Source organism: Papio anubis, chromosome 5 (genome assembly GCF_008728515.1).
Source record: "Papio anubis isolate 15944 chromosome 5, Panubis1.0, whole genome shotgun sequence".
In the NCBI taxonomy this organism is placed as follows: Eukaryota; Metazoa; Chordata; class Mammalia; order Primates; family Cercopithecidae; genus Papio; species Papio anubis.
This window is the reverse complement of record NC_044980.1, coordinates 59,648,811-59,667,224: the sequence shown is the minus strand read 5'-3', so window position 1 is coordinate 59,667,224 and position 18,414 is coordinate 59,648,811. Positions and strand designations below refer to the sequence as shown.

At 38.0% G+C, this 18,414-nt stretch overlaps 1 protein-coding gene across 2 annotated transcripts in view; it reads right to left on the bottom strand.

Annotated features, from left to right (window-relative positions):
* The window catches only part of CWC27 (CWC27 spliceosome associated cyclophilin), a 256,232-nt gene that overhangs the window by 104,462 nt on the left and 133,356 nt on the right, over positions 1–18,414 (bottom strand). The window contains exon 12 of one of the 2 annotated variants that reach the window (XM_031666192.1): positions 14,022–15,675. The exons of the other annotated variant lie outside the window; for it this stretch is intronic. Coding sequence (XP_031522052.1) covers positions 15,563–15,675 — 113 coding nt within the window. The 3' untranslated portion in view covers positions 14,022–15,562. Of the gene's footprint in view, positions 1–14,021; positions 15,676–18,414 lie in introns of those variants that run through there. 2 annotated transcript variants of the gene reach the window in all.

The window sequence follows — 18,414 nt, the reverse complement described above, 5'->3', positions numbered from 1 at the left end:
TAGGTGGGAACCGAACAATGAGATCACTTGGACTCAGGAAGGGGAACATCACACAATGGGGCCTATTATGAGGAGGGGGGAGGGGGGAGGGATTGCACTGGGAGTTATACCTGATGTAAATGATGAGTTGATGGGTGCTGACGAGTTGATGGGTGCAGCACACCAACATGGCACAAGTATACATATGTAACAAACCTGCATGTTATGCACATGTACCCTAGAACTTAAAGTATAATAAAAAACCAAAAAAACAAAAACAAAAACAAAAACAAAAAGAATAAATGATCACCTTGTAAAAAAAAAAAAAAAAAAAAAAATCATGAATTGGCCGGGAGCGGTGGCTCACGCCTGTAATGCCAGCACTTTGGGAAGCCAAGGCGGGTGGATCACAAGGTCAGGAGATTGAGACCATTCTGGCTACACGGTGGAACCCCGTCTCTACTAAAAATACAAAAAAATTAGCCAGGCATGATGGCGTGTACATGTAGTCCCAGCTGCTGGGGAGGCTGAGGCAGGAGAATGGCATGAACCCAGGAGGCAGAGCTTGCAGTGAGCTAAGATTGTGCCACTGCACTCCAGCCTGGGTGACAGAGCAAGACTCCGTCTCAAAAAATAAATAAATAAATAAATAAATCATGAATGCATGCTGAATTTTCTTTCTATCAAAATGATGAAATGATTTTTTCCTTTGGTTCTATTAATGTAACAAATTATATTGATCTGTTTTGATTGCTAAGCCAAAACTGCATTCCTAGAATAAATTCAAATTTGTCAGGATGTATGATGTATTATTAAAAGATTCCCTTATTTAATATGAAAGTATTTTGCTTTGAATTTAAGGAGGGTAGTCTACAGTTTTCTCATATTTATCTTTACCAGGTTTTTGTTATCAAGATACGTTGGCTTCATAAACCGAATAACAAATTGCTCTTCTGCCCTTTTCCTGTTCTCTGGATGAGCTTCTTTAAGATTGGTGTTATTTGGGAGAGTTTTAAATTATAAATTTGATTCCTCCAAGAGTAAAATTCAGAATCCTATTTCTTCTTAGATCAGTCTTGGTAAATGCAGTACTTCTAAGGAGCAGAAGGTTGTTTATAATAGATTTTGAGAGCATTTTTATGTTGGTGGGTCCTGTAATTAAATCCTTTTTAAAACTCGGCCAGGTACGGTGGCTTACGGCTGTAATTCCAGCACTTTGGGAGGCCGAGGTGGGCGGATCATGAGGTCAGGAGATTGAGAACATCCTGGCTAACATGGTGAAACCCCGTCTATACTAAAAATAAAAAAAAATTAGCCGTGCATGGTGGCGGGCGCCTGTAGTCCCAGCTACTGGGGAGGCTGAGGCAGGAGAATGGCGTGAACCCGGGAGGCGGAGCTTGCAGTGAGCCAAGATCTCCCCTCTGCACTCTCCAACCTGGGCGACAGAGTGAGGCTCCACCTCAAAAAACAAAAAACAAACAAACAAAAACTTATGATTAGCCGTACCTGCTTTTTTTCTTATTCAATCTCATTAAGAGTTTATCAATATGATTAGTCCTTAAAGGAACCAGTTTTTGGCTTGGTCATCCCTATACTACATGCATTTTTTTTCTACTGCACTAAGTTTTGCTTTTATTGTTTATTATTTCCTTCTTTCTTTAGGATTAACTTCCTGTTCTGTATAAAAAAATTTCTTAAAAGGTCTACTCAATCTTGTCTTTGAACACCTTGTACAAAGTAAGCATATTTATTTTAAAGTCTCTTTCTGATAATTTCAATATCTGAAGTCCCTTTAGGACTCTTTCTATTTGTTGTTTCTGCTGGGTTTTGGTCAACTAATTTTGTCTCTTTGTGCACCTGGCTATTTTTTATTGTGTGTTGGACCTGCATTTGCCAAAGTGTTTACAGAAAAAGTGGTGCTTAGGATATTATTTTCTCCCAGTGAGGATTTTCACATGGCTTCTACCAGTGCCTAAAGGCACTGGCAATCCAGAACCACCTTAATCCAATTTCCAGTACTGAGATTATTTGAAACTATATACCTATACAGGTCTGTCTACTTTCAATAAACATTTACTACTAGAGAAAAGCCTTTAGAAAGCCAGACCCAAAGTGAGATATATTTACAAACATCCCCTTAGCAGGCCCTGGACTTCAGTAACTATTCCCTCTTCTCAAGAGACTGTTAAAAACACCACAGTACGTTTTAGACTCACAACTATACCCTCTAAATTCAGCAGATTTTCCCATGGAAAGGGTTGCCCCAAACTCTGATCCTCCATTCTCCACTGGTCTTTAGCCTTGAAATTCTTAACTTTTCTTATCAGTTCTCTAAAGTCTTACAGAGATTTATTTTTAAAAGAATTTTAAATATTTATTCAGCTCTTCTAGTTATTCTGAGTCCACATTATGTGGTCTGCCTTTCCTGAAAGCACAAGACTCCTCACACTGTCTCAGCCTTTCATGATTAAGCCATATGCCTTAGTTAATTCCCCACTCTACACTAATATTTCTATTTCTTTGTAAAATAGTAAAATATTTTACTCTGTGACTACAGGTTAGAGGTAATATGGGTGCACTGGACAGCGATCTACAGTCCAAGCAGGTCAAATGAGATAAGTGAAGAACAAGAGAGAGATAAAATGTAATGATTGTTAAAATGGAGGGAGGAAAGGGCTGGCAGCTGAGAATCAATCCACAAGTTTGCAGAAGATCAGAGAAATGTTCAAAGTGTCAACAGAATTTCAGTGCTGTCTGTTCCAAGATGGCCGAATAGGAACAGCTCCAGTCTGCAGCTCCCAGTGTGATCGATGCAGAAGACAGGTGATTTCTGCATTTCTAACTGAGGTACGTGGTTCATCTCACTGGGACTGGCTGGACAGTGGATGCAGCCCACGGAGGGCAAGCCAAAGCAGGGCAGGGCATTGTCTTACCTGGGAAGCACAAAGGACCGGGAGATTTCCCTTTCCTAGCCAAGGGAAGCCATGACAGACTGTACCTGGAAAAACGGGACACTCCTGCTCAAATACTGTACTTTTCCAAAGGTCTTAGCAAATGGCATTCCAGGAGATTAAATCCCGTGCCTGGCTCGGCTGGTCCCATGCCCACGGAGCCTTGCTCACCTGCTAGTGCAGCAGTCTGACATTGACCTGTGAGGCAGTAGCCTGGCAGCGGGAGGGGTGTCCGCCATTGCTGAGGCTTGAGTAAGTAAACGAAGCAGCCGGGGAAGCTCGAACTGGGTGGAGCCCACCACAGGTCAGCAAGGCCTGCTGCCTCTGTAGACTCCACCTCTGGGGGTAGGGCATAGCTGAACAAAAGGCAGCAGAAACATCTACAGTCTTAAACGTCCCTGTCTGACAGCTCTGAAGAGAGCAGTGGTTCTCCCAGCATGGTGCTTGAGCTCTGAGAATGGACAGAGTGCCTCCTCAAGTGGGTCCCTGACCCCCATGTAGCCTGAGAGACACCACCCAGTAGGAGCTGACTGACACTTCATACAGGCGGGTGCCCCTCTGAGACGAAGCTTCCAGAGGAAGGATCAGGCAGCAATATTTGCTGTGCTGCAATATTTGCTGTTCTGCAGCCTCTGCTAGTGATACCCACGCAAACAGGGTCTGGAGTGGACCTACAGCAAACTCCAACGGACCTGCAGCTGAGGGACCTGATTGTTAAAAGGAAAACTAACAAACAGAAGGGAATAGCATCAACATCAACAAAAAGGTCATCCATGCCAAAACCCAATCTGTAGGTCACCAACATCAAAGATCAAAGGTAGATAAAACCACAAAGATGGGGAGAAACCAGAGAAGAAAAGCTGAAAATTCTAAAAACCAGAGTGCCTCTTCTCCTCCAAAGATAGCGGCTCCTTGCCAGCAATGGAACAAAGCTGGATGGAGAATGACTTTAACAAGCTGACAGAAGTAGGTTTCAGAAGGTCGTTAACAACAAACTTCTCTGAGCTAAGGAGGATGTTTGAACCCATCGCAAGGAAGCTAAAAACACTGAAAAAAGACTAATAGCTAACTGGAATAAACAGTGTAGCGAAGACTTTAAATGACCTGATGGAGCTGAAAACCATGGTACAAGAACTACATGATGCATGCACAAACTTCAATTGCTGATTCGATCAAGTGGAAGAAAGGTTATCAGTGATTGAAGATCAAATTAATGAAATAAAGTGAGAAGACAAGATTAGAAAAAAAAAAAAAAAAGTAAAAATAAACGAACAAAGCCTCCAAGAAATATGGGACTATGTGAAAAGACCAAATGTATGTTTGATTGGTGTACCTGAAAGGGATGGGCAGAATGGATCAAACTGGAAAACACTCTTCAGGATATTATCCAGGAGAACTTCCCTAACCTAGCAAGGCAGGTCAACATTCAAGTTCAGGAAATACAGAGACCACCACAAAGATACTCCTTGAGAAGAGCAACCCCAAGACATATAATCGTCAGATTCAACAAGGTTGAAATGAAGGAAAAAATGTTAAGGGCAGCCAGAGAGAAAGGTAGGGTTACACACAAAGGGAAGCCCATCAGACTAACAGTGGATCTCTCGGCAGAAACTCTACAAGCCAGAAGGGGGGGGGCCAATATTCAACATTCTTAAAGAAAAGAATTTTCAACCCAGAATTTCATATCCAGCCAAACTAAGCTTCACAAGTGAAGGAGAAATAAAATCCTTTACAGACAAGCAAATGCTGAGAGATTTTGTCACCACCAGGCCTGCCTTACAAGAGCTCTTGAAGGAAGCATTAAATATGGAAAGAAACAACCAGTACCAGCCACTGCAAAAACATGCCAAATTGTAAAGACCATCGATGCTAGGAAGAAACTACATCCATTAATGGGCAAAATAACGAGCTAACATCATAATGACAGGGCGAAATTCACACATAATAATATTAACCTTAAATGTAAATGGGCTAAATGCCCCAATTAAAAGACACAGACTGGCGAACTGGATAGAGTCAAGACCCATCAGTGTGCTGTATTCAGGAGACCCATCTCACGTGCAAAGACACACATGGGCTCAAAATAAAGGGATGGAGGAAGATCTACCAAGCAAATGGAAAGCAAAAAAAGCAGGGGTTGCAATCCTGGTCTCTGATAAAACAGATTTTAAATCAACAAAGATCAAAAGAGACAAAGAAGGCCATTACATAATGGTAAAGGGATCAATTCAACAAGAAGAGCTAACTATCCTAAATATATATGCACCCAAAACAGGAGCACATAGATTCATAAAGCAAGTCCTTAGAAACCTACAAAGAGACTCCCACACAATAATAATGGGAGACTTTAAAACCCCACTGTCAATATTAGACAGATCAATGAGACAGAAGGTTAACAAGGATATCCAGGACTTGAACTCAGCTCTGCACCAAGTGGACCTAATAGATATCTACAGAACTCTCTACCCCAAATCAACAGAATATACATTCTTCTCAGCACCACGTTGCACTTATTCCAAAATTGACCACATAGTTGGAAGTAATGCATTCCTCAGCAAATGTAAAAGAACAGAAATCATAACAAACTGTCTCTCAGACCACAGTGCAATCAAATTAGAATTCAGGATTAAGAAACTCACTAAAAACCACACAACTACATGGAAACTGAACAACCTGCTCCTGAATGACTACTGAGTAAACAAAATGAAGACAGAAATAAAGATGTTCTTTGAAACCAATGAGAACAAAGACACAACGTACCAGAATCTCTGGGACACATTTAAAGCAGTGTGTAGAGGGAAATTTATAGCACTAAATGCCCACAAGAGAAAGCAGGAAAGATCTAAAATCGACACCCTAACATCACAATTAAAAGAACTAGAGAAGCAAGAGCAAACAAATTGAAAAGCTAGCAGAAGACAAGAAATAACTAAGATCAGAGCAGAATTGAAGGAGATAGAGACACAAAAAACCCTTTAAAAAATCAGTGAATCCAGGAGCTGGTTTTTTGAAAAGATCAACAAAATTGATAGACCACTAGCAAGTCTAATAAAAAAGAAAAGAGAGAAGAATCAAATAAATGCAATAAAAAATGATAAAGGGGATATCACCACCGATCCCACAGAAATACAAACTACCATCAGAGAATACTATAAACACCTCTATGCAAATAAACTAGAAAATCTAGAAGAAATGGATGAATTCCTGGACACATACACCCTCCCAAGACTAAATCAAGAAGAAGTTGAATTTCTGAATAGACCAATAACAGGCCCTGAAATGGAGGCAATAATTAACAGCCTACCAACCAAAAAAAGTCCAGGACCAGACAAATTCACAGCCGAATTCTACCAGATGTACAAAGAGGAGCTGGTACCATTCCTTCTGAAACTATTCCAATCAATAAAGAAAGAGGGAATTTCTTTAACTCATTTTATGAGGCCAGCATCATCCTGATACTAAAGCCTGGCAGAGACACAACAAAAAAAAAGAGTATTTAGACCGATACCCCTGATGAACATCGACGCAAAAATCCTCAATAAAATACTGGAAAACCAAATCCAGCAGCACATCAAAAAGCTTATCCACCACGATCACGTTGGCTTCATCCCTGGGATGCAAGGCTGGTTCAACATATGCAAATCAATAAACGTAATCCATCACATAAACAGAACCAATGACAAAAACCACATGATTATCTCAAAGATGCAGAAAAGACCTTCGATAAAATTCAACAGCCCTTCATCCTAAAACTCTCAATAAACTAGGTATTGATGGGACATATCTCAAAATAATAAGAGCTATTTATGACAAACCCACAGTCAATATCATACTGAATGGGCAAAAACTGGAAGCATTCCCTTTGAAAACTGGCACAAGACAGGGATGTCCTCTCTCACTACTCCTATTCAACATAGTGTTGGAAGTTCAGGCCAGGGAAATCAGGCAGAAGAAAGAAATGACGGGTATTCAATTAGGAAAAGGGGAAGTCAAATTAACTCTGTTTGTAGATGACATGATTGTATATTTGGAAAACCCCATTGTCTCAGTCCACAATCTCCTTAAGCTGATAAGCAACTTCAGCAAAGTCTCAGGATACAAAGTCAATATGCAAAAATCACAAGCATTCCTATACACCAGTAACAGACAAACAGAGAGACAAATCATGAGTGAATTCCCATTCACAATTGCTACAAAGAGAAAAAAATACATAGGAATCCAACTTACAAGGGATGTGAAGGACCTCTTCAAGGAGAACTACAAACCATTGCTCAGCGAAATAAAAGAGGACACAAACAAACGGAAGAACATTCGATGCTCATGAATAGAAAGAATCAATATCGTGAAAATCGCCATACTGCCATAGGTAATTTATAGATTCAATGCCATCCCCATCAAGCTACCAATGACTTTCTTCACAGTATTGGAAGAAACTACTTTAAAGTTCATATGGAACCAAAAAAGAGCCCATATAGCCAAGACAATCCTACGCAAAAAGAACAAAGCTGGAGGTGTCATGCTACCCGAGTTCAAATTATACTACGAGGCTATAGTAACCAAAACAGCATGGTACTGGTACCAAAACAGAGATATAGACCAATGGAACAGAACAGAGGCCTCAGAAATAACACCACACATCTACAACCATCTGATCTTTGACAAACCTGACAAAAACAAGAAATGGGGAAAGGATTCCCTATTTAATAAATGGTACAGGGAAAACTGGCTAGCCATATGTAGAAAGCTGAAACTGGATCCCTTCCTTACACCTTACACAAAAATTAATTCAAGATGAATTAAAGACTTAAATGTTAGACCTAAAACCATTAAAACCTTAGAAGAAAACCTAGGCAATACCTAGGCAATTCAGGACATAGGCATGGGCAAGGACTTCATGACTAAAACACCAAAAGCAATGGCAACAAAAGCCAAAATAGACAAATGGGATCTAATTAAACTAAAGTGCTTCTGCACTGCAAAAGAAACTACTATCAGAGTGAACAGGCAACCTACAGAATGGAAGAAAATTTTTGCAATCTATCCATCTGACAATGAATATCCAGAATCTACTAAGAACTTAAACGAATTTACAAGAAAAAAACAACCCCATCAAAAAGCGGGCGAGGGATATGAACAGACACTTCTCAAAAGAAGACATTTATGCAGCCAACAGACACATGAAAAAATGCTCATCATCACTGGTCATCAGAGAAATGCAAATCAAAACCGCAATGAGATACCATCTCACACCAGTTAGAATGGTGATCATTAAAAAGTCAGGAAAAAACAGATGCTGGAGAGGATGTGGAGAAATAGGAATGCTTTTACACTGTTGGTGGGAATGTAAACTAGTTTAACCATTGTGGAAGACAATGTCACGATTCCTCAAGGATCTAGAACTAGAAGTACCATTTGACCCACTGATCCCATTACTGGGTATATACCCAAAGGATTATAAATCATGCTACTATAAAGACACATGCACATGTATGTTTATTGTGGCAGTATTCACAATAGCAAAGACTTGGAAACAACCCAAATGTCCATCAATGATAGACTGGATTAGGAAAATGTGGCATATATACACCATGGAATACTATGCAGCCATAAAAAAGGATGAGTTCATGTCCTTTGCAGGGACATGGATGAAGCTGGAAACCATCATTCTTAGCAAACTATCACAAGGACAGAAAACCAAATACTGCATGTTCTCACTCATATGAGAACTGAACAATGAGAACACTTAGACACAGGGCAGGGAACATCACATACTGGGGCCTGTCGTGGGGTGGGAGACAGGGGGAGGGGCAGCATTAGGAGAAATACCTAATATAAATGATGAGTTAATGGGTGCAGCACACCAACATGCCACATGTATACCTATGTCAGAAAGAAGTTAAAGTGTAATAATAATAAAAGAATTTCAGTGCTACATCTAGACCAATGTTCTTTAGACTCATGTATCTTAATTTGTAAAAAAATTTTGAGCATTCACCCTCAAAAATTTGTATATTTATTCAAATTTATATAAATTATGTGCATTACTAGTCTTGATTTTTTTTGTTCTTTCATTCAGTCTTTTATTTTCAGATTAAAAGATAAACAGAAATAGAAGTTTAGACGCTTTCTCGTTATACTCTAATGGGCCATCTCTGTGCCATTTTGGAGACCACTGTTCTAAAAGACAGTAAGTAAAGAAACTGGCCCTGCATGGACCAGAAGTCGGAAAAGTTGGGCAGGAGGAGGTTGAAAGATTTGATCTAATGGTAAGTAACATGATCCTATTAAGGGCATCTTAGCTTGAGTGTGGAGAAGGCAGTAATCATGAAGCCGGGCCAGGAAAGAAAAGATACGTATTCATCAGCTTTTTTTTTTTTTTTTTTTTTGAGATGTAGTGTGGCTCTGTCGCTCTGGCTGGAGTGCAGTGGTGCGATCTCAGCTCACTGCAACCTCTGCATCCCAGGTTCGAGCAATTCTCCTGCCTCAGCCTTCTGAGTAGCTGGGACTACAGGTATGCACCACCATGCCCGGCTAATTTTTGAGACTGGGTTTCCCCATGTTGGCCAGGCTGGCCTCAAACTTCCTGACCTCAGGTGATCCACCCGCCTTGGCCTCCCAAAGTGCTGGGATTATAGGCATGAGCCACTGTTTCCGGCCCATATTTATTAGTAGTTTAAAGGGGCATACAGAGCTGTTCTAGTATCTTGAGGTTGCATGTAGATAGGTCTTACAATTAAATTCCTATGAGCTGAAAGATATCTTAGGAAGTCATCTATTCCGATCCTTATCTGAGTCATAGTTGCATTCAGTGTGTTTATCAGTCAGTTTTGGAACTCTGGGTTGCTATCTGTGGTAGTTAAAGTATGTCTACAGTTTCTTTGAAGGGATTTAAAAGATGAAGACTAACTCTCCTTCCCTTGAATGTGGGTAGACTTAGTGACATGTGTCAATTTACAGAATAGTTAACAGCAGGCATTGTAGCTTTCTCAGGCCTCCTCTTCTTCCCACCATACCAAAGGAATCACTTGTTCTGGGGAAACCCAGATACCATATCATAAGGATATGAAAGCAGCACTATGGAGAGGTTCATATTGTGAAGGACCAAGGCTTCCTGTTAATAGCCATGAGAATGAGTCATCTTAGTAGGTTCTCTAGCTAAATCAAGTCTTCAGATTTATAGTCTTCGTCAACATTTTGCCTACAGCCTCATAAGTTGCAAAATTTCTCAGCTAAGTTGTTCCAAATTCCTGATCCATAGAAACTATGAAATATTTAATTTTTTTTAAGCCTCTTAATTTTGGAGTCATTTGTTATGCAGTAACAGATAAGTAATACAGAATTTTGGTATCCTGGGGTGGGGTGCTGACCTAAAGAAAAACCTGAAGTACGTGAATGGTTTGAAACCTTGTAGTGGGCAGAAGCTGGAAGGACTTGGAAGAATTTGTTAATGAAAACTTGGAGACTCTGAAACTGTTTGTAGAAGCATGGTGGCCTTTGAGGAGACTGCTCGTGAAGGCTTAAAGCAAAGTGAATGCACAAGGATGTTCACCGTAGCATTATTCATAATAGCCAAGAGGTGGAAAAAAACACACATGTCCTTCAAGTAATTAAGTGGATAAACAAAATGTGTTATATGTATACAATGGCATATTATTTGGTGATAAAGGAACTAAGTACTGATACTTGATATAATGTGGATAAACCTTGAAAACATTAAGCTAGGTAAAAGAAGTTAGTCACAAGAAACTAATGCACGATGTTAATGGGTGAAACTGTGAGGGGTGGCAGAAAGGAGGGTATGTGGGAACTCTATGCTTAATCTTTCTATAAGTCTAAACTCCTCTAAAAGTCTATCAATTTCTTTTTTCATTTTTATTTTTTATTTTACTTTAAATTCTAGGGTGCACGTGCAGAACGTGTAGGTTTGTTACACAGGTATACATGTGTCATGGTGGTTTGCTGCACCTATCAATACATCATCTAGGTTTTAAGCCCCATATGCATTAGGTATTTGTCCTAATGCTCTCCCTCTCCTTGCCCCTGACCCCTCAACAGGCCCTGGTGTATGATGTTCCCCTCCCTGTGTCCATGTGTTCTCATTGTTCAACCCCCACTTATGAGTGAGAACATGTAGTGTTTGGTTTCCTGCTCCCGTGTTAGTTTGCTGAGAATGATAGTTTCCAACTTCATCCACATCCTTGCAAAGGACATGAACTCATTATTTTTTTATGGCTGCATAGCATTCCATGGTGTATATGTGCCACATTTACTTTATCCAGTCTATCATTGATGGGCATTTGGGTTGGTTCCAAGTCTTTGCTATTGTAAATAGTGCTGCAACAAACATACATGTGCATGTATCTTTATAGAATGATTTATAATTCTTTGGGTATATACCTTGTAATGGGATTGCTGGGTCAAATGGTATTTCTGGTTCTAGATCCTTGAGGAATTGCCACACTATCTTTCACAATGGTTGAACTAATTTACACTCCCACCAACAGTGTAAAAGTTTTCCTATTTCTCCACATCCTCACCATCATTTGTTGTTTCCTGACTAAAAGTCCATCAATTACAAAAGATAATACCATTTATGGTAGCACAAAAATATAAAATACGGAGAAATCTGACAAATATATACAAGACCTCTACATTGAAAACTACAAAACAGTGCTCTGGGAAATTAAAGATGACCTTAATAAACTGAAAGATATAACACACTCATGGATGGTACTACCCAATAGTAGTAAGATGTCAATTTTCTTCAAATTGATTTATATATTCAATGTAATCTCAATGAAAATTCTAGCAGGCCTTTTTTTTTTTTTTTTTTGTAGAAATTGATTAGTTGATCCTAAAATTTACATGGAAATGCAGATGACCTAGAACAGACCAAACAACTTTAAAAAATGTTGGAGGACTTACACTTGACTTCAAGACTTATAAAACCATAGTGATCAAAACACTAGTATTGATGTAAAGATAGACAAATAGATGAATGGGACAGAATAGAGAATGTAGAATAAACCCACGTATATATGGGCGATTGATTTTCAACAAAAGTTCAAGGTCAATTCAGTAGGGAAAGGATTGTCTTTTCAACAAATGGTCTAGACCAAACAGCCATCAACATGGAAATATGTGTACTTTGATCCATACTTTGCACTACAGTTATGCCCTATTTAACAATGTTTCAGTAACCAATGGACTGCATACACAAAGATGGTGTCATAGGATTAATTATAATGGAGCTGAAAAATTCCTATGACCTGGTGACATTGTAGCCGTGATAATGTCGCAGAGCAACACATTACTCATGCATTTGTAGTGATGCTGGTGTAAACAAATCTACACTGACAGTTTTATAAAAGTATAGCATATACAACTATGTATAGTACATAATATTTGATAACAATAAATTACTATATATTTATTATTCTATAATTTTTATTGTTATTTTAGAGGGTACTCCTACTTATAAAAAGAAAATTTTAATTGTAAAATAGCCTCAGACAGGTCCGTCTGGAGGCATTCCAGAAGAAGGCATTGTTATCATAAGAGATGACAGCTCCATGCATGTTATTGTCCCTGAAGACCTACCAGTGGAACAAGATGTGGAAGTGGAAGACAGTGATATTGATGATCTTGACCTTGTGTTGGCTTAGGCTTTGCTGTGATTTTGTCTTCTTTTTAAGAAAAAAACTTTAAAAGGAAAAAAAAGTTTCAAAGTAGAAAAAAGCTTACAGAATAAAGATATAAAGAAAGAAAATGTTTTTGAATATTTTTGTACAGTTGTACAATATGTTTGTGTTTTAAGCTAGGTGTGATTACAAAACAGTCAAAAGTTAAAAATTAAAAAGTTTATAAAGTAAAAAAGTTATAGTAAACCAAGGTTATTATTAAAGAGAGAAAACATGCAAATACATTTAGTGCAGCGTAAATGTACAGTGTTTATAAATCCTACGGCAGTGTAATGTCCTAGGCCTTCACATTAACTCACCACTCATTCCCTGAGTCAGAGTGACTTCTAGTCCTGCAAGCTCCATTCATGGTAAGTGCCTATACAGGTATACCACTTATTATCTTTTATATCTCTTTTTTCTTTTTTTTTTGAGATGGAGTCTCATTCTGAACCCAGGCTGGAGTGTAGTGCCACAATCTGGGCTCACTGCAAGCTCCGCTTCCCGGGTTCATGCCATTCTTCTGCCTCAGCCTCCCGAGTAGCTGGGACTACAGGCACCCGCCGCCACACCCAGTCAATTTTTTGTATTTTTAGTAGAGACAGGGTTTCACCATGTTAGCCAGGATGGTCTCGATCTCTTTTATACCATATTTTTACTGTACCTTTTTTATGTTTAGATATGTTTAAATACACAAATACTTACCTGGGTAAGCCTGCAATATTCAGTATGGTAATATGCTGTATAGGATTATAGTCTAGGAACAATAGTCAATACCAGGGGTATCCAATCTTTTGGCTTCCCTGGGTCACACTGGAAGAAGAATTGTCTTGGGTCATACATAAAATACGCTAACACTAACGATAGCTCATGAGCTAAAAAAAAAAAAAAAAATCACAAAAAAATCTCATGATGTTTTAAGAAGGTTTACTAATTTGTGTTGGGGCACATTCAGAGCTGTCCTGGGCCTCATGTGATCCACTGGCCACAGATTGGACAAGCTTGGGTCACACCACATACCCTAGGTGTATAGTAGACTATACTAGCTAGCTTTGGGCAAGCTTTGTGTAAGAACACTCCATAGTATTTGCACAACGATAAAATCACCTAGCAACACATTTCTCAGAATGTATCCCCATTGTTAAGGGATGTGTGACTGTATATATAAACATTAAGTCAAAGTGAATCACACCTTAATGTAAAATCTTAAAACTAAAAAATTTCTTTAAAAAAACCACAAAGAAGATCTTTGTGACTTTGAGTCAGGCAAAGATTTCTTAGATCCAATAACTTGATTCAAAAATGAAAAATGTTAGTAAGTTAGACTTTCCCAAAATTTAAGTTTTATTTTTTGAAAGACACCATTAAGAGAACAAAAAAAACATAAGCTACCGTTTGAAAGAAATATTTACAAATCATATATCTGATAAAGGATTTGTATCCAAAGAATATAAAGAAGTCTCAAAATTCAATAGTAAATAACAAACAACACAATAAAAAATGGATAAAAGGATTTGAACGTATACTGCACCAAAGAATATATACAGATGACAAATAAGCACATGAAACAATGCTCAACATCATTATTAATTAAATGTAAATCAAAACCACAAAGTAACACTGCAAACTATTAGAATGGCTAAAATTAGAGAGTGACCACACCAAGTGTTAGCAAGGATACGGAGTTAACAGGATAGTTTATGCACTACTTGTAGGGTGTAAAATGGCACAACCAGTTTGGAAAACAGTTTGGCAGTTTTCAAAAAGTTGAACATACACCTATCACATGACTTAGCCATTCCACTTCCAGATATTTGCTCAAGCAAAATAATAGTATATGGTTATAAAATACTTGTGGTATATCTATATAATGGAATACTACTTAGCAATAAAAGGAATAAACTACTGATATATACAACATGGATAAATCTGAAAATGCATATTTTGATTGAAAGAAGTTAGACAAAAAAGTACATAGAGAATATGATTTCACTTAAATAAGATTTAGAAAATACAACTATTTTTTAGTGGTAGAAAACTTTAGTGGTTGCCAGGGGATCAGAGAGGGGGTTAACAAGGGGCATGAGAACATGTTGGGCCTCGAAGAATATGTTCACTATCTAGATTGTGGTGACGTTTTCACAGGTATAGACATATGTCAAAACATGTCAAATTGTTCACTTTAAATTATTCTGCAATAAAGCTATTGCAAATGTTTTTGTTTCTGTTCAAATTACTGTTTGTGGATTCTATCTCTTGACTGGGTCCTTTCTGCTACATACCACCAAATCACATTGTACTGTTTCATAATATGTTCATAGCTCTTATCTGGAATTTTGCCCATTATTTAAATGTGCATCTGTGCTCTTCATGTTATCATAGATTCATCCTCAAAAAAATTGTCTTTTTCATTGTTATTCTTTTTCCCCTTAGTTTACAAACAACGTGATTATTCACTTAAGCAAAAGCCAGCTTCATTCATTACTTCAGCAACTGTTTGTTGAATGCTTATTATTTTGCCCATTACTATGCAAAGTATTAGGCATATAGAGATGAATCTATGGCCCCTGCTCTGCCAGGCACCTTTCCAACTACTGTTATACTTATTGCCCTTCATTTTGCAGTGGAATCTTATTCATCTCTCAAAACATAGCTCAGCTACTTGGTCAAGCTTTTCCTGACCCAATAGACTACTGCCTATTTGGGTCTTCCTAGGATTTTGTTTATATTATGTAACAGACTCTGCTAATTTTCTCCCTGAATTCAGTCATCCCTTTCACCTTTTAGTAAAAGAATCAACCCCATATATCTCCCATCCTTGATATTTAGTTAGCCAGCCACGTGGACACCCAACTGGAGACTTTATTCCTCAGCCTTTTTTTACAGCTAGGTATGGCCATGTGATTTCAGTATAATCCGGTAAGAGTGAAAGTGCTTTGTGCAACTTTTGGGTCATCTCCTTAAAGATGAAGTCACCAGTCTGGTACTTGCTCTTTCTTCTTCCCTGTTGCTGGAATATAGACATGGAGGTGGGTCCAGTTGAACCATGTGGTCAATGATAACACCTTAGGAGATGGCAGAAAGACAAAAATGAAAAAAACTTGGGTCCTTAAATACCTGCTGGTCCTGAAGCACTCATCCTGAACTGTTCTGCATGAGAGAAATAATCCTCAATCTTATTTAAACATGGCATTTTTTGGGTCTTTATCCATCTGTCTACCTCTCTCTCCCTCTTTCTTTTTTAACAGCAACTTCTTTTGTAGCTAATAAAAGTAGCACTATTAATGGAAATTTCACTAATGACACTCCTTATACATAGCAACTAGATCTTGCTTTCTCTGCATTAGAAAGACATCTGGGGAAAAAAAAGTGGCAAATGTCTAATACAACAAAGTCACATCAATTTTCTGGCTATCTACTATGTGTAAGGATTAAAAAGTTATACTTCTGGTCATTTTAATTATTGTAACCCAGTTCTAAAAACTGTTTTCTATTTTACTGATTTCTGCTCTTTATTCCTTTCTTCCTTCTACTTCATTGGGCTAATTTTGCCTGCTTTTTGTATTTTTTTTTTTTTAGGGCTTCTTTACATGCGGAACTTCTACAGTAATTTCCTGAAATATTAGCATCTAATGCAATAACTGCTTCTAAGTACTGCTATGGCTGCATTAACATACTTGGAAATCAGTAACTCTAAAAGCAATTGTTACTAATTCCTAACAACTGCATTCTGTCAGAAGATGTAGTCTGTTTAAAAACAATCCTCTGAACATTTTCTTTATTTATGGTCCATTATGTGGCCACTTTCTATAAATGTTTCAAGAGAGCTAGAAAATAATGTGTATTCTGAAGCAATATTCCCTTTTATACATTATATCAAACTTGTTAATTGTGTTTTTGTACATTATATCAAACTTGTTAATTGTGGGGTTCAAATCTTCTACATTCTTATTAAATTTTAACATGCTTTAATCAATTATTGAGAGAACTGTATTAAAATCTCTCACTATATGTAATTGCTTACTTATTCTAGGTCTACCAATTTTTGCTTCATATATTTTGAGTATATATTATTAGGTCTATGCAAGTTAGGGATTATTAAATTTTACTGATAAATTGAGGTTTTTGTGTTATGTGGAGATTCTATGCCTAGTAATACATTTTGCCTTAACAATTTGATTGTCTAATTTTTTACATTATTATACTTTAAGTTCTAGGGTACATGTGCACGATGTGCAGGTTTGTTACATAGGTATACACATGCCATGTTGGTTTGCTGCACCCATCAACTCATCATTTACATTAGGTATTTCTCCTAATGCTATCCCTCCCCCTATCTCCCACCCCCGACTGGCCTTGTTGTGTGATGTTCCCTGCCCTGTGTCCATGTGTTCTCATTGTTCAACTCCCACCTATGAGTGTGAACATGTGGTGCCTGGTTTTCTGTTCTTGTGGTAGTTTGCTAAGACTGATGGTTTCCAGCTTCATCCATGTCCCTGCAAAGGTCATGAACTCATCCTTTTTTATGGCTGCATAGTATTCCATGGTGTATATGTGCCACATTTACTTTATCCAGTCTATCATTGATGGGCATTCGAGTTGGTTCCAAGTCTTTGCTATTGTAAATAGCGCTGCAATAAACATACATGTGCATGTGTCTTTATAGTAGAATGATTTATACTCCTTTGGGTATATGCCCAGTAATGGGATTGCTGGGTTAAATGGTATTTCTAGTTCTAGATTCTTACTCTGTCACCCAGGCTGGAGTGCAGTGGTGCAATCTTCCCTCACTGCAACCTCCGCCTCCCGGGTTCTAGCAATTCTCCTTCCTCAGCCTCCCCAGTAGCTGGGATTACAGGTGCACAATGCCACACCTGGCTAATTTTTTGTATTTTAGTAGAAATGAGCTTTCACTGAGTTGCCCAGGCTGGTCTTGAACTCCTGAGTTGAGGCAATCCACCCACCTTGACCTCCCAAAGTGCTAGGATTACAGGCGTGAGCCACCGCCCCTGGCCTGATTGTCCAATATTTTTAAGATGTTTCTTACATAAGTAGCATATGATTGAATTTCTTTTTTGACCCAGTTTGACAAACGTAGTTTTTTAGGCGAAGTATTTGACTTTTTGCATTATTTCAATACAATTATTGATACATCTGCATTTTATTTCTCCTATCTCTTATGCCATCTTTTTTTTTTTTTTTTTTTTAATATCCTGCCAGTCCATGTTTCTCTTTCTTTCCTTTCTTATCCCCTTTGGGTTGGGTTGTTTTTTTTTTTTTTTCCTAATTCCATCTTTTCTTCTACTGGTTTGGAAGTTAATACCCTTTCTTATCCTGTTAGTAGTTTCCCTAAAAATTTTAACATGTATAATTAATGTCTTAAAAACCACAGTTTATCTTGTGTCTTTACCTTCTTCCCAAACAATACAAGGGCCATAGAATGCTTTTCCAAGCACCTTTTACCTGCTCACCAAAGTTATATAGTATGTTCTTATATATTTTAATTTTACCTTATTGTTTAACATAAGACATTATTATTGTTGTTTTATTCCTTCAATATTTATTTAGATTTATTCATATATTTACAACTTTCCATGTTCCTCACTCTTCATATTATAGGTCTTACATCTGGGCTCACTTATCTTTTGCCATAAGTATGTCCTTTAGAATTTCCTTTGGTGAAGGTCTGCAGGTAGCAATGTCTTTCAGTTTTTGTTTGTCAGAAGGACATTTCCCTCAGTCCACTGAAGATAAGATTCTTCCTTATGTCCTCACTTGTTGCTGTTGAGAAATCAGCTCTTGCT